The sequence below is a fragment of the Oryza brachyantha genome, chromosome 3 (genome assembly GCF_000231095.2).
Source record: "Oryza brachyantha chromosome 3, ObraRS2, whole genome shotgun sequence".
NCBI classification, from domain to species: Eukaryota; Viridiplantae; Streptophyta; class Magnoliopsida; order Poales; family Poaceae; genus Oryza; species Oryza brachyantha.
Genome location: NC_023165.2, coordinates 19,470,994 through 19,483,883, shown reverse-complemented (window position 1 = coordinate 19,483,883; position 12,890 = coordinate 19,470,994). Strand labels below are relative to the sequence as shown.

The 12,890-nt window shown below is 39.9% G+C and overlaps 1 protein-coding gene across 1 annotated transcript; it reads right to left on the bottom strand.

The window, feature by feature from the left end:
- Positions 1–2,967: 2,967 nt before the first annotated feature.
- On the bottom strand, positions 2,968–6,607 carry LOC102714445 (LRR receptor-like serine/threonine-protein kinase GSO1). Its single transcript, XM_040521778.1, has 5 exons — positions 6,250–6,607; positions 5,917–6,060; positions 4,737–4,808; positions 3,565–4,525; positions 2,968–3,289 (listed from the first exon to the last, which is right to left on the bottom strand). The coding sequence occupies exons 1-5, from the start codon at positions 6,605–6,607 to the stop codon at positions 2,968–2,970; spliced, it is 1,857 nt and encodes a 618-aa protein (XP_040377712.1).
- Between the last annotated feature and the right edge of the window lie 6,283 nt (positions 6,608–12,890).

The window sequence follows — 12,890 nt, the reverse complement described above, 5'->3', positions numbered from 1 at the left end:
GGAGTACGAGTCAGATGGAGGCAACTCGCAATATTAGGGTTCATCCTACCACCGAGACTACCTTTGGGATGGGAATCGCCGCTTCGTGACTAGTTTAGTTATTTATCTTTTTTCGTTCCATTCGCAAGACTTTTTTATTTGTTTATTAGACTTGAAACCGCGTGTCAACTTTATTAGACATGTACCCTAGTTGGTCCTAGATGGGAATTCAATATACATTTACTTTGAAAATTTTGGTTTGGAATTTCTGAGCGTGACAGAGGAGAGAGGGAGGTCAGGGAGCAGGACAACTGGCTTCAACACTTGGATGACCGCCAATGATGTCTCAGCAGGAGGCCATTGTTGTCTCCACCCTCTTACCCTAGCACAAGCTTGAGCTTGTTGGATAGATGCAGCACGGAGCTCCTACAACCGTCATCGCTTGCTCACCCCTCCGTAGCACCAAGCGCATCACCGTCCCCACCACTGCAGTCCATCGCTCCTCCTCCATCATCGTGGCACTCTGCCAGCTCTACTCTATACCACCATTTCTCCTATCCTCTCTAAGTATATGACTCTCGGTCCGATTGGAACCCACACCATTGTCAGCGCCGACACATGAAGCACAACTATGATTGTTGTCCCCTTCCTCATTGACTGCCCACTGTAGTTTGCTCCATGCTCACCTCATCGTTGCTTTCCCAACTTCTGCACGTAGTGCTTTGTTCATGAAAATGTGACAACATTGGGATCCAACATCTCCTTCGCTGTTATTTATCGCAAATGAGATGGAGAGCTCAAGCGATATGAGCAGGGGTTGTCTAATCTTTCGGTGAGTTGAAGATGACTACGGTTTAGGAGAGAAGTGATCGACCCGACTTCAATCGATTGAGACGTTGTTGTGTTGCGCCTTAGCGTTCGGTACACATCTTCCATGGGTTGTTAATTTTGCCACGTAAGCATCATGTCAGCCGAAACCACTCTTAATATCACTGAGAGACTCAACTTACACTGTTTTCAGAAGTTAAAGGACATTTTATCCTTGGTTTTGTGGTTGAGGAACAATAATTAATAAAACTTGACTCATAATTGATGGACCTAAAATAGACTCTTTTCGATTTTAAACAGGTTTAAGTGGGCTAGCATAAGAGATCGTGATCATGTGTGGATCTAAATACTCTAGATCAAGATTCACAAAACCATACAGGTGTAGCGTGGTAACCATGACAGATTCACACTTTTAAATTCAAAAATTTGAACTTTGCGTGGTTTGGCACGGTAACCACATGGTTTGACATGGTAACCGTGCGGTGATCCACAGTAAATGTGGTGGTTGAAGCTGAAAAAATAGTGCAGTAAAATGCTAGAAAATTGTGAGAAACTCAAGAAAAGTATAGATATCTTTAGAAAAAAATAATGTAACATTGCATAAATTGTTGGCATAACCTTTATTATATTTTTGTAAAATAAAAATAATATCCCAACCCATGTTTTTTAAAGTTTTTGCTCAATTTTTGTTGTGCCCCAAAATATTATGTTAACCTCATCATTTTGGTAAAATTTTCCAACAGATAGCAATAGAACTCAGATACTACATGTAAGAATTTATTTGGATTTGTAACATTTTTAAAATACAAATTTGGATAACATTTATTGAGGCACTGTTTAGTTTCAAAAAAAAATCGGAGAAATGTCAAATCGACACGTACGGTCATACATTTAAAGTATTAAACATAGTCTAGTTACAAAATAAATTTCAGATTTAGCCTGAAAACCGCGAGACGAATCTTTTGAGTCTAATTGATCCGTCATTAGCATATGTTGATTACTGTAGCACTTATGTCTAATCATACACTAATTAGGCTTAAAAGATTCGTCTCACGATTTTCTTCATAACTTTAATTAGTTTTAATGTTTTATTTAGGTGTCAAAAAATTTGATGTGATATTTTTAGAAAATGTTTTGGGAACTAAAAAGGGCTTGAACCAAACCGCAGGGCCAATCAATTTCACATAGAGAAGGGAAGACGCATCATCTCCTCCCGTCCCCTGGCGTCTCCATCGGTCGCTGCCTCGTCGCCACGGCAGCTCCTATGGAGTGCGTGCACCTTGCCCTACTCGCTCGTGTGCTTGCCAGTGCCATCCCCTGCTCGTCGCGCTCGGCACGCCGGGATCTCCCCGCCCCGCTTGAGGCTACATCTCCGGCAGGTCTAACTCTACGGCTCTACCTGCCAACCTCGCCACAAGTAGTACTTTTCTAGCTTCTTGTGCTATACTCTCAGTTCTTTCTTCATCGGGTCTTGGAGAGATCTTAGGGAGTATTTGTTTCCCAAACTTTATTTTAGTCTCATTGAATGACATAGAATGTTTGGATACTAATTATAAGTATTAAATATAGACTTAATAAAACCCACCTCATACGCTGCACTATTTCGCGAGACGAATCTATTGAGTCTAATTAGTTCATGATTAGTGAATGTGATGTTATAGGAAATATTTGCTAATCGTGGATTAATTAGGCTTTATTTATGTAATTAGTTTTGTTACCAGTCTATATTTAATACTCCTAATTAACTTTCAAACATCTGATGTGACAAGAGACTAAAAAAAGTCCCTGGATCCAAACAACCACTTAGACTTTTTTTTATCGCGGATGAAATAGGTCTTTCCTCTTTTTTTTTTTAATAATGAGCATAAATTGGGTTGTTTCCCCCTCCATGAGTTCTTGCTTATGTTGGTTAGCTCGGATATTTTGGGGGAAAGAAAGTGTAGGAACCCTTACATAAGAATACCATTCACAGCACAGCCCGTTCACCTTTAATCTCCATTAAAACCAAGGAAATTTTATTCATTATGATAACCGCACCGTTTTACTGTGTAAAGAAGGTACTAGTGATGATGGTTTACAAAAGAAGCAAAAACAAACATCCGGTGGGTACAACAGAGTTTACACTGGATGTCTGCAAATTCGTAATCCTTGTTTAGCACTTCAGGCTGCAATCTTTTGCATAACCATGATTTGCATCCTATCCACATGGTAAAAGATCATGGTCCTGCATCGCTCCGAGAAAAATAAGACTCCAATGCACAGCCAAAATCCAAAGATGAAACCACCAATTTCCCAATATGGCAACCATTGAGTGTCCTGCTTGTCGAATGCTGGCACAGGGCTTGGATCATCTGAACATGCTATGCTCAAAGGAAACCCACAGAGACCAGCATTATGGTCATATATTGAAGGGTCTTCAAATGTTTGGAGTTGGTGGCCTGTAGGTATCTTTCCAGATAGAAGGTTGTGAGAGAGATTTAGGCCCCGTTCGGTAGAAAAGAAGAAGGGGTTAGTTATCCGGCGCGAAAAAAGAAGAAGGGGTTAGTTATCCGGCGCGAAAAACGTAGTAATAGATTAGTACATAATTAATTAATTATTAATTATTTAAAAATATAAAATAGATTAATATGATTTTTTAAAACAACTTTCTTATAGAAAATTTTTGTAAAACATACACCGTTTAGCAGCTCGGGAAGTGTGCGCGTGAAAAAAAGAGGGTTAGATAACTTACATGGGATGGCCGACAATGGGCTTAGTGAACTAAGAGACATCAGGTTTGAGAAGCTGGATGGTATGGAGCCTGACAGTTGGTTCCAAGAGAAGTCAAGGGATTCAACGAACTTCAAATTACCAATATCTGTAGGGATACCACCAGATAGATGATTTCTTGATAAGTTTAGCAATAGGAGGCCTTGAAGATTTGGCAACCCCTTAGGGATGCCACCAGAAAGGAAATTGCATGATAAATCGATGCCGGTCAACAGTGTGACTGTTCTTTGAAAGACATTATCTTGCCCTTTCCAATTTGCACTAATTCTATCGAAATATGGATAATTGGTACTATTTTCGGGTAGTATCATAAATATTTCTGTTTTTGGTTCCATCATGGATGTCAAGTTAGCGAACCCTCTTGGTATAGAACCTATAATTTTATTATTAGCTAAATCAAGTAACTGAAGTTTGAAGAGTTGTGCTAACTGGCACGAAATATTACCGCGAAACATATTTGATCGGAGTCGGAGAAACTGTAGCATAGGATTTCTTACACCTAACCATGAAGGAATTGTGCCATAGTACTTATTCTCTCCCAGATCAAGTGTAACCAACCGTCCAAATTTCTTCAAGGCAGATGGAAAACCCCCAGAGAAAAGGTTGTTTGCCAAGTGCAGTGATTTGAGCGAAGTATGGTTCCTGGTATCTGGAAGATTCCCTGAAAATCTGTTTCTTGACAAACCCATATATTGGAGGCTTTTGAGGTCCCACCAACAATTAGGGAGTTCTCCAAACAGATTATTATCGGATAAGTCAAGGATTTGTAGAGAACTAAACGAACAGAAAGCTGCTGGTAATATTCCACTCCATTGATTCTCAGAGAAATCAAGAACAGTTAGCTCGGGATGGACTCCAAGAACCTGTGATATATTTCCGGAGAAGTTGTTTTGCGCCAGCCTGAGAGCGCAGAGTTTGAAGCAATTACGGATGCAGGGTGGTAGCATGCCTGAGAAGTTGTTGTTCACAGCCAATAATTCCAATGCATGGGTTCTACATGTCATGAGGCAATGTTCCTGAAAAGTTATTGTTGGCCAACCCAATGACGGCGAGTGGTTGCAGTCTGCCAAAATCTGGTGGTAGGGCACCAATTAACCTATTGGTTCCCAAGGCAAGGTATGAGAGGCTTTGGAGTGATGAGATTGTTGCAGGCAGCTCACCTTCTAAGTGATTGTTCCTCAGATCGAGTTCTTGTAGTGCAGTCAAATTGCCAATTTCCATTGGTATTTTACCTGCAAATTTGTTGATATCCAAAGTCAGTCATGAAAACATGTTGCTTTTGGATATACATCGAGTGAAACTTTCAAAAAGTTGAGTATCCATATATTATTTAAGGGCAACTCTCTGCAGTATTATACTACCGGTAGAAAAGAAGTATTTTTATATTTTATTAATTACTTGATTAGCAGTATTTTATAATTTTATATTTTTTGCAATAAAGATCATAATAAAAAGGACGATATTACCCCTTTAAATTTCTACTACACCTAGTATTGTTAGTAGTATAATTTAATCACAGTCGTCCGATAAAAATAGATCAACGGTATTGATTAAATTCTACTACCAGTAAAATGCACTGGAGTTAGCCACATTATTTAATACTCCATCCCTACAACAATGTAAGATTGTTTGGAGTATTTTTGGAGAGATTAAAATTGAGAGAATGGAGGGTTGTGATTGGTGGAGATGTGGAAGTATGTGACAAAAGTTAAATGATGGATGATTATGATTGGTTGAGATAAATATGTAGGTAGAGATGCCCTTATATTGTTGGACAAAATTCAAACTCTAGGTATCCTTATATTTTTGGATAAAGAGAGTATTCACATAACATATATGCTATGTTTTAAAACATGTCGTGTAGATTTGTCTCGAAAATTATTAAATTATAACTTCATAGAGTTTTACAAATACGTTACAATTGACAGTCCTTCCGGTAACTAATATTTGACGTTAGAACATGATTCAATCAAAAGTTTAAAAATAAAAGAATGGTATCTTTATAGTTGCTTTGAAAATTACTACCATAATATTATAAACTCTTTGGATTTTATAAATCTATTCTAATATAAAATTATGGTTAAAGTTGTACTATGAAGACCATGAAAGAAGTCAAACAACATATACTTTTGAGTAGTATTTGATTTAAACTATCATTTTTTGACCCTATCTATATTCAAAATGACATGTTCTCCATTTCCTTCACCTTATCAATGTCTTTTTTTTTCATATGTTATATTTATTAAAATTTAAGACTTAAAGAAAAATGTTTGAAATTTGCTCGTTTCTAAATAATTGGGTGTAAGGTTTTAATTTGATGATGAAATGCAGGTAGCTCACCCTCCAACTGGTTCTCTTCGAGATAGAGAGCTTGCAACGCTGCCATATGGCTAATTTCTGGTGGTATCATGCCAGTGAGGTTGTTCTGAGATAAACGCATAATCTGTAGAAGCTTCATGTCCCCAATCGATGGAGGAATTGGTCCTGTAAGGCCATTAAGCCAAAGTCCAAGAGAAACATCCAGGGGTTTCTGGCTAGCTTCACAAGATGGTGGGCTAGACAGCCTGGGTTCAAAGCCTCACGTCTACCTATTTAATTGATTGATATTAGGTCCTTCCCTAATATCCAAGTTATTAAGCCAAAGTCCCAGGATCTGTAGGTTGGTCAAGTTGCCAATGCTCATTGGAATCGACCCAGTGAGGAAGTTGTTGCCCAGCCGACGGACTCGCAACCCAGACATTGTTGTGAGCATATCTGGGATGCCACCAGTGAGCTTATTTGATGCAAGCTGTAACTCTTGGAGCCTTTTCAGGTGGACAAGAGATCTTGGTATTGTCCTAGAAAAGCTATTCCATGTCAAGTTCAGATACATCAAATTCGGGGCCATCTCCACTAGCATTTCTGGTATTGTGCCATTGAAAGCATTGTGCGACAAGTCAGGACGCACCAGATCGGTGCAGTTGCTGATGAACTGTGGGAAGCTTCCCGTAAGGTTATTTCTCGACATCGACAAGAACTCCAAGGTGCGCATCGCAGACATCTTACCGTGGTCCGGGTTGGTCAAAAAATTGGATCCTAGATTGAAATGAACAACCTTCGGAAGGTTGCTCAGTTGGTAGGGGATGACTCCAACAAGACGGTTGTTGTGGAGGCAGAGATAGATGAGGTTGGAGAGCTCAGCAAGCTGTGGTGGAATGGATTGGTTGAAACAATTGTTACCAAGGTCAATCAAGGTGAGAGAGTACAGCATGGAAATTCCTGCAGGAATGCTACCAACGGGCTGTTGTTGTTGAGGTTGAGTATGGTGAGGTTTGGAAATGCAGCGAAGTCCAGGGCATCAAGCTGGCCCTTGATGCCAGCATCAGGAAGGCTGAGCTCAGTGACATGGCCAGCCATGTCACAGGCAACACCAGACCATGTGCAGCAGGTGGAGTTGGCCGCCGGCGACCATGAGGACAGGGAACTGGCATCATCAGATAATGAGTTCTTCCACCGGAGGAGTGATGCTTCTTCTGGGGTGCTGGCTGCACTTGGCAAGCACTGTAGAAGAGAAATGGAGGCATACAGGAGAATCTTGGGCAGTACCATTGGACTTACTTGAGCCTGCACAATGAAGAAGCACCAAATACACTTTCTGAAGATATTATTTGTATTTGATCTTGCCACTTGAGCATGCAGTTATAGGGAGTGTATATAGTGAGCAGAAACACTTGCGTGGGGGGTAGCATCATTGCCATTTGGAAATTGGAAAACCAAGAAAGAATGCTTTGGGTGTGTGTGTGTGTGTGTGGGTGGGTGGCCGAGGAAGTTCACAATCTGGATCGGGAGGCAGCAACAGAAGACTGATTCGGAGGATCTGAGCAAAGTGTAGTCGGCCGGCAGAAGCTGAGGGACGGGGAAAAGAAGTGAATGCAGCTTCATCAGTTAGTTCACTTCCATCGTTTGCTTCTACTCTGGTCATCTGGTGTGTTTAGTTCCCTTATGTCATTTCACAAGCTTCGTAATGTTTCTACGTCGTATTTTTTGAGTACGTAAAGTAGCTTCTTTTACACACCCTTATATATATATTTTTTAATTTTGTTTATGTTTATAAGTTAAAATTTGAATTTTTAACTTTTAATTTAGAGTTAATTTTTCAGTCTTGTATTTTAGATTGCTATGAACGTATATATATAAATTTTATTCATAACTTATTTTATTTGTAAATATACCGTTTGGAACGATCACACCCAAGTAAAGGCTGGATGGTGTGTTTTAAGAGGACTGAAGACTTTATATTATGTAGAGAGCTGAAAAATGTTTGACACGGAGCATTAATAGTATAAAGTACTAACTTTACCCCATAATAACTTCATTTTTTCTATTTCTGTGTCCAACGTTTTGACCATTCATCTTATTTAAAAAATTTATACAAAACCTTAGAAAAATAGCCACACATAAAAGTACTATCCATATTTTATAATCTAGTAACAATAAAAATATTAATCAACAATAACAATATTAATCGCAAAAAAATTCAAACAAGACGAGGAGTCAAAATATTGTATCTGAACACTAAAAAATTAACTTATTTCGAGACAGAGATAGTAGATAGCGTAGCAGGTATAACTACTTTCTCTGTTTTAATCTCCGTTTTATATTATATGACACTTTAGTCCTACTTAAATTTCTTAATGAATCACTATATATATATATATATATATATATATATATATATATATATATATATATATATATATATTCTTCAGATTCATCGATATCAATACAAATCTAAAAAACAAATAATTATAAATATTGTGAAAATCTAAAACACAAATAATTATAAATATTGTAAAACCGAGAAAATATCAACGATATGCACTTGGGTAGGTATGTCACCATATCCGTCTGTTCGCCATTTTCTACAGATCAAGGACTGCAGACTTCCAAGGTCAAGGTCAATATTCTTTGTAGAAGACTTTCAAGGTCAATATTCCTTCGTCTTATCTTTTATCTTTTCGTTTCTGCTTATAATTCTAAGTCAAAATTTAAATTTTTAACCTTAAATTTAGAGTTATTTTTGAGGTTTTCTCACCAAAGTTTATTTTCTAGTCTTGATTTTTAGATCGTTAAGAATACGTGGATAATTTTTTTATTCAAGGCTAATTTTCGTCTGCAAATATGCTTTGTCTTTTTTTATAAAAAACCAAACAATCACCCAACTCTTTTTTTCTTTCTAGAATTTGTAAACAAACTTTGTACATGTATCTGGTTCCATCCTACCTTCATAGGGTTAGCACCAACAAATTTTTTATAAATAAATTTTTGCAGTTCATAGTTTAAATTTGAAAAGACAGTATATGATATATGATATCTTGCTAATAGTTAACATGCATATCCAAAATGATGTTTTATTGACATGTAAAATGTTTCCTTATTTTGATACCTTACCGCACCATGGGACGAAGGCATAATAAATGGTCCAAAATAAATTTTTAGTACACTAAAAAGTCCATCTGGTGATGGTCTGACTGTCGGCTGAACACCAAATGAAACTGGAAGGACTTTCACGTTTTAGGTCGCGTTTGGCATAAGAGGCTATAAGCCAGGTAAATACTGATGTGGAGGAGAGATGAGAGGTGGGCTGTCTGGGATGGGAAGGAGGTGATGTGAACGGACAACGTGCTCGCCCCGTCCGGGCGGGCGGTTGTGTCCGGGAAATTTGGCCAAAGCTCTCCATCCAGCATCTAAGCAGAATATTCTCTATTGGACTGCCATATTCTTCTTTTGTCCAGCAACCAAACACATCTAAAAATTAGGCCACCAAAGCATATCCACCCGTATCCTCCTATCCAAACACACCCATAGCTAGCTTAGGCATAAGAACCAAGTAACTATGTGAGAGAGACATGTGGGTCCTGCATTAATAATAAATAGCTAACTACTATATGAGTGGGCTAAGAGAAGACTACAAAGAACCTTATAGCCAGCTTGTTGGTTATATTATTAGCCTTGCTGTAAGAAGGGTGGAGGGTTAGTTATCCGACGCGAAAAACATAGTAATAGATTAGTACGTAATTAATTAATTATTAATAAAATATAAAATAGATTAATATGATTTTTAAAGAAACTTTACTATAGATTTCGGGAAACGCGCTTGGAAAACGATGGTGTATAGATACTCCATCCGTTTTATAATGTAAGACGTTTTAGCTATGTTTAGATTTATCTATTAACCAATGTATATTGTTTATATATATGTCTAGATTCATTGATATCTATATAAATTTAGGATACGCTAGAAAGTCTTACATTATGAAAAAACTAAGGTAATAAGTTATACATGGCTGCCGAACAGATGGAGTCGCTGTTTCTCTCACATTTTTTCTGGTCCCTTTTACTGAGGTGAAATTGGTAGCGATGACCAAGTAAAAGTAAAAGATATGAGTAATAGTTTGGATGGAAGGTACGACAAATGCAGGAATGCTTAGTATTAAGTTAATGTAATCAATAATTTATAACGCTTTAATACATCTAATAACTTGAGGCCAAACACATAGAGCCATGAGTGTTTTATCTTGATCCTACGGGAATGAACAGATGAAAAAAGAGCTCTCATTGAATGCAAAGCTTTGTACGAAATTCCTTTGAAACAATAACCAAATAAACTTTTATGCTTTTCATTTGCTCCAATCCTACAAACCAGATATCGATCATTTGTACAGAAAACTCCTTTAATTGTCTAGGCGCTTATGAGCCATAAAAAAAAGAAACCTAGGCCCACGTAATTAAACCTGGCCTAGTGGGCTTCACAAACGCTAGAAGAAGTCCTCGGATCGTAGTGGGCCCACCGTTCAGTCATGGGCCCTGTCCACCGCCGTGCGCTCACCGGCGGCTCATCCACACGGGGCGGAGAGCATGGCGCCCATGCTCCGGGCTCCCCCCGTCGTGAAGAAGACAGAGCTCCCGAGGAAACTTGTGCAGTCTGATCGGCCGCCTCGACGGGTCCATCTATTTCAGTGAAAAAATTTAGCCCACAAATAAATTTGCTCCATAAAATTCAGCCCATAAATGAATTTGGCCCATCTATTCTCGTGACAAAAATTCAACCCAGATATGAATTTGGCCCATCTATTTCCGTGAAAAAATTTATCCCACACATGAATTTGGCCCATCAATTTCAGTGAAAAAAGTCTGCCCACTAATAAATTTGGCCCATCTATTCCCGTGACAAAAATATAGCCCAGATAAGAATTTGGTCCATCTATTCCCGTGAAAAAATTCAGCCCACACATGAATTTGGCCCATCTATTCCCGTGACAAAAAATCAGCCCACATCCAAATTAGGCCCATCCAGTGTCACGGAAAAAATCAGCCCACAACGAAAAAATTCAGCCCACCAATAAATTCGGCCCATCAACACCATATATTTCCCCGAAAAAATTCAGCCCACCACTGAATTTGGCCCATCAATTCCTTTGAAGGAAATTTAGCCCAGATATGAATTTGGCCCATCCATTTGGTGGAAAAAATTCAGCCCACCACTGAATTTAGCCCATCAATTCCAGTGAAGGAAATTTAACCCACATGTGAATTTGGCCCATTCCCACGAAAAAATTCAGCCCACCACTAAATTTGGCCCATATGTTCCCACGAAAAAGATTCGGTCCACGTATGAATTGGGCCCATCTAGTCTCATGAAAAAATCAGCCCACATGTGAATTTAGCCCATATATTCCCACGAAAAAATTCAGCGCACCACTGAATTTGGCCCGTCAATTCCAGTGAAGATAATTTAGCCCACATGTGAATTTGGCCCCTATATTCCCACGAAAAAGTTTCGGGCCATGTATGAATTGGGCCCATCTAGTCTCATGAAAAAAATCAGCCCATATGTGAATTTAGCCCATATATTCCCACGAAAAGAATTCAGCCGACCACTGAATTTGGCCCATCTATTCGGTGGAATATTTCAGCCCACCACTGAATTTGGCCCATAATTTCTACCGAAGGATATTTAGCCCACATGTGAATTTGGCCCATATATTCCCACAAAAAAATTCAGCCGACCACTGAATTTGGCCCATATATTCCCACGACAAAAAAATCAGCCCACAACGTAATTTGGCCGATCAATTCCACTGAAGGAAATATAGCCCATATTCGAATTTGGCCCATATATTCCCATGAAAAAATCCAGCCAACCACTGAATTTGGCCCATCAATTCCAGTGAAGGAAATATAGCCCGTATTCGAATTTGGCCCATATATTCTCACGAAAAAATTCAGCCCACCACTGAATTTGGCCCATCAATACCCGTGAAGGAAATTTAGCCCACATGTGAATTTGGCCCATATATTCCCACGAGAAAATTTAGCCCACCACTGATTTGGCCCGTCAGTTTTATTGAAGGAAATTTAGCCCAGATTGAGGCCCATCCATTCCGTGTAAAAAATTCAGCCCAGATCTGAATTTTGCCCATCTAGTCTCATGATGTTAAGGAAAAAGTTCAGATCCCTAAACTTAACGACGAGTTTGTTTTTCTGCCCTTAATTGTAATACAAGAAATGTGTATCCCTAAACTCACGAAATCCGTTCAAAAAAGTTCTCTCGGTAGTATTGACTTATTTTTTACCGGTTTTGCTGACGTGGCATCCGGTGGGTCCCACATGTCATATTTTTTAATTTTTTACTCTCTTCTCTCCCTTCCTCTCCCCTCTCTCTCTTCTTCCTCTCTAGAGCGCTGCCGGCGGGGACGGGGGCGGCGATCGGCGACGACGTGCGGCGGCAGGTGCGGGCGGGCGGTGTGCAGCGCAGGCGAGCAACATGCAGCGGCCGGCACGGGCGAGCGGCAGCCCAGGGCCAGCACGCCGTGGAGCTCATCTCCGGCCGGGAGGGCACGCTCGCGCAGGTGATCCGCACCACGCCGGGCCGCGCCTACAACCTCTCCTTCGCCGTCGGTGACGGCAGGGACGGCTGCAAGGGCGACATGCTGGTCCACGCCGTCTATGGTGTGTGTCGCCGTCTACAGGTCCTACTACTACACCAGCGCCGGCTATGGCATGTTGCCGTGCGGGCCGGTGCTCGACCAGGTCAAGGTGCAGCCATTGATGACGAAGGCTTAGCTTAATTACTAGCTACTGCATGGATTAATCAGTTAATCTTGCTTGCATGCGTTTGTGTTGGGCCGCTGCACGCCAGCACCCACAGGCCCCACCCTGCCAGCAGCGCTATGGAGAGGAAGAAGAGAGAGGGGAGAGGAAGGGAGAGGAAAGAGTAAAAAGTAAAAAAAACATGATATGTGGGACCCATTAGATGCCACATCAGCAAAATC

What these genes read in the sequence shown, in the direction of transcription:
- LOC102714445 (XM_040521778.1), bottom strand. Translation starts at nt 6,607, where the DNA reads ATGCGCACCTTGGAGTTCTTGTCGATGTCGAGAAATAACCTTACGGGA. An exon ending in GAGGAACAATCACTTAGAAG is followed by an intron (nt 4,526 to 4,736) that starts GTGAGCTGCCTG and finishes ACAACTTCTCAG; the next exon opens with GCATGCTACCACCCTGCATC. An exon ending in AACCTGATGTCTCTTAGTTC is followed by an intron (nt 3,290 to 3,564) that starts ACTAAGCCCATT and finishes TACCGAACGGGG; the next exon opens with CCTAAATCTCTCTCACAACC.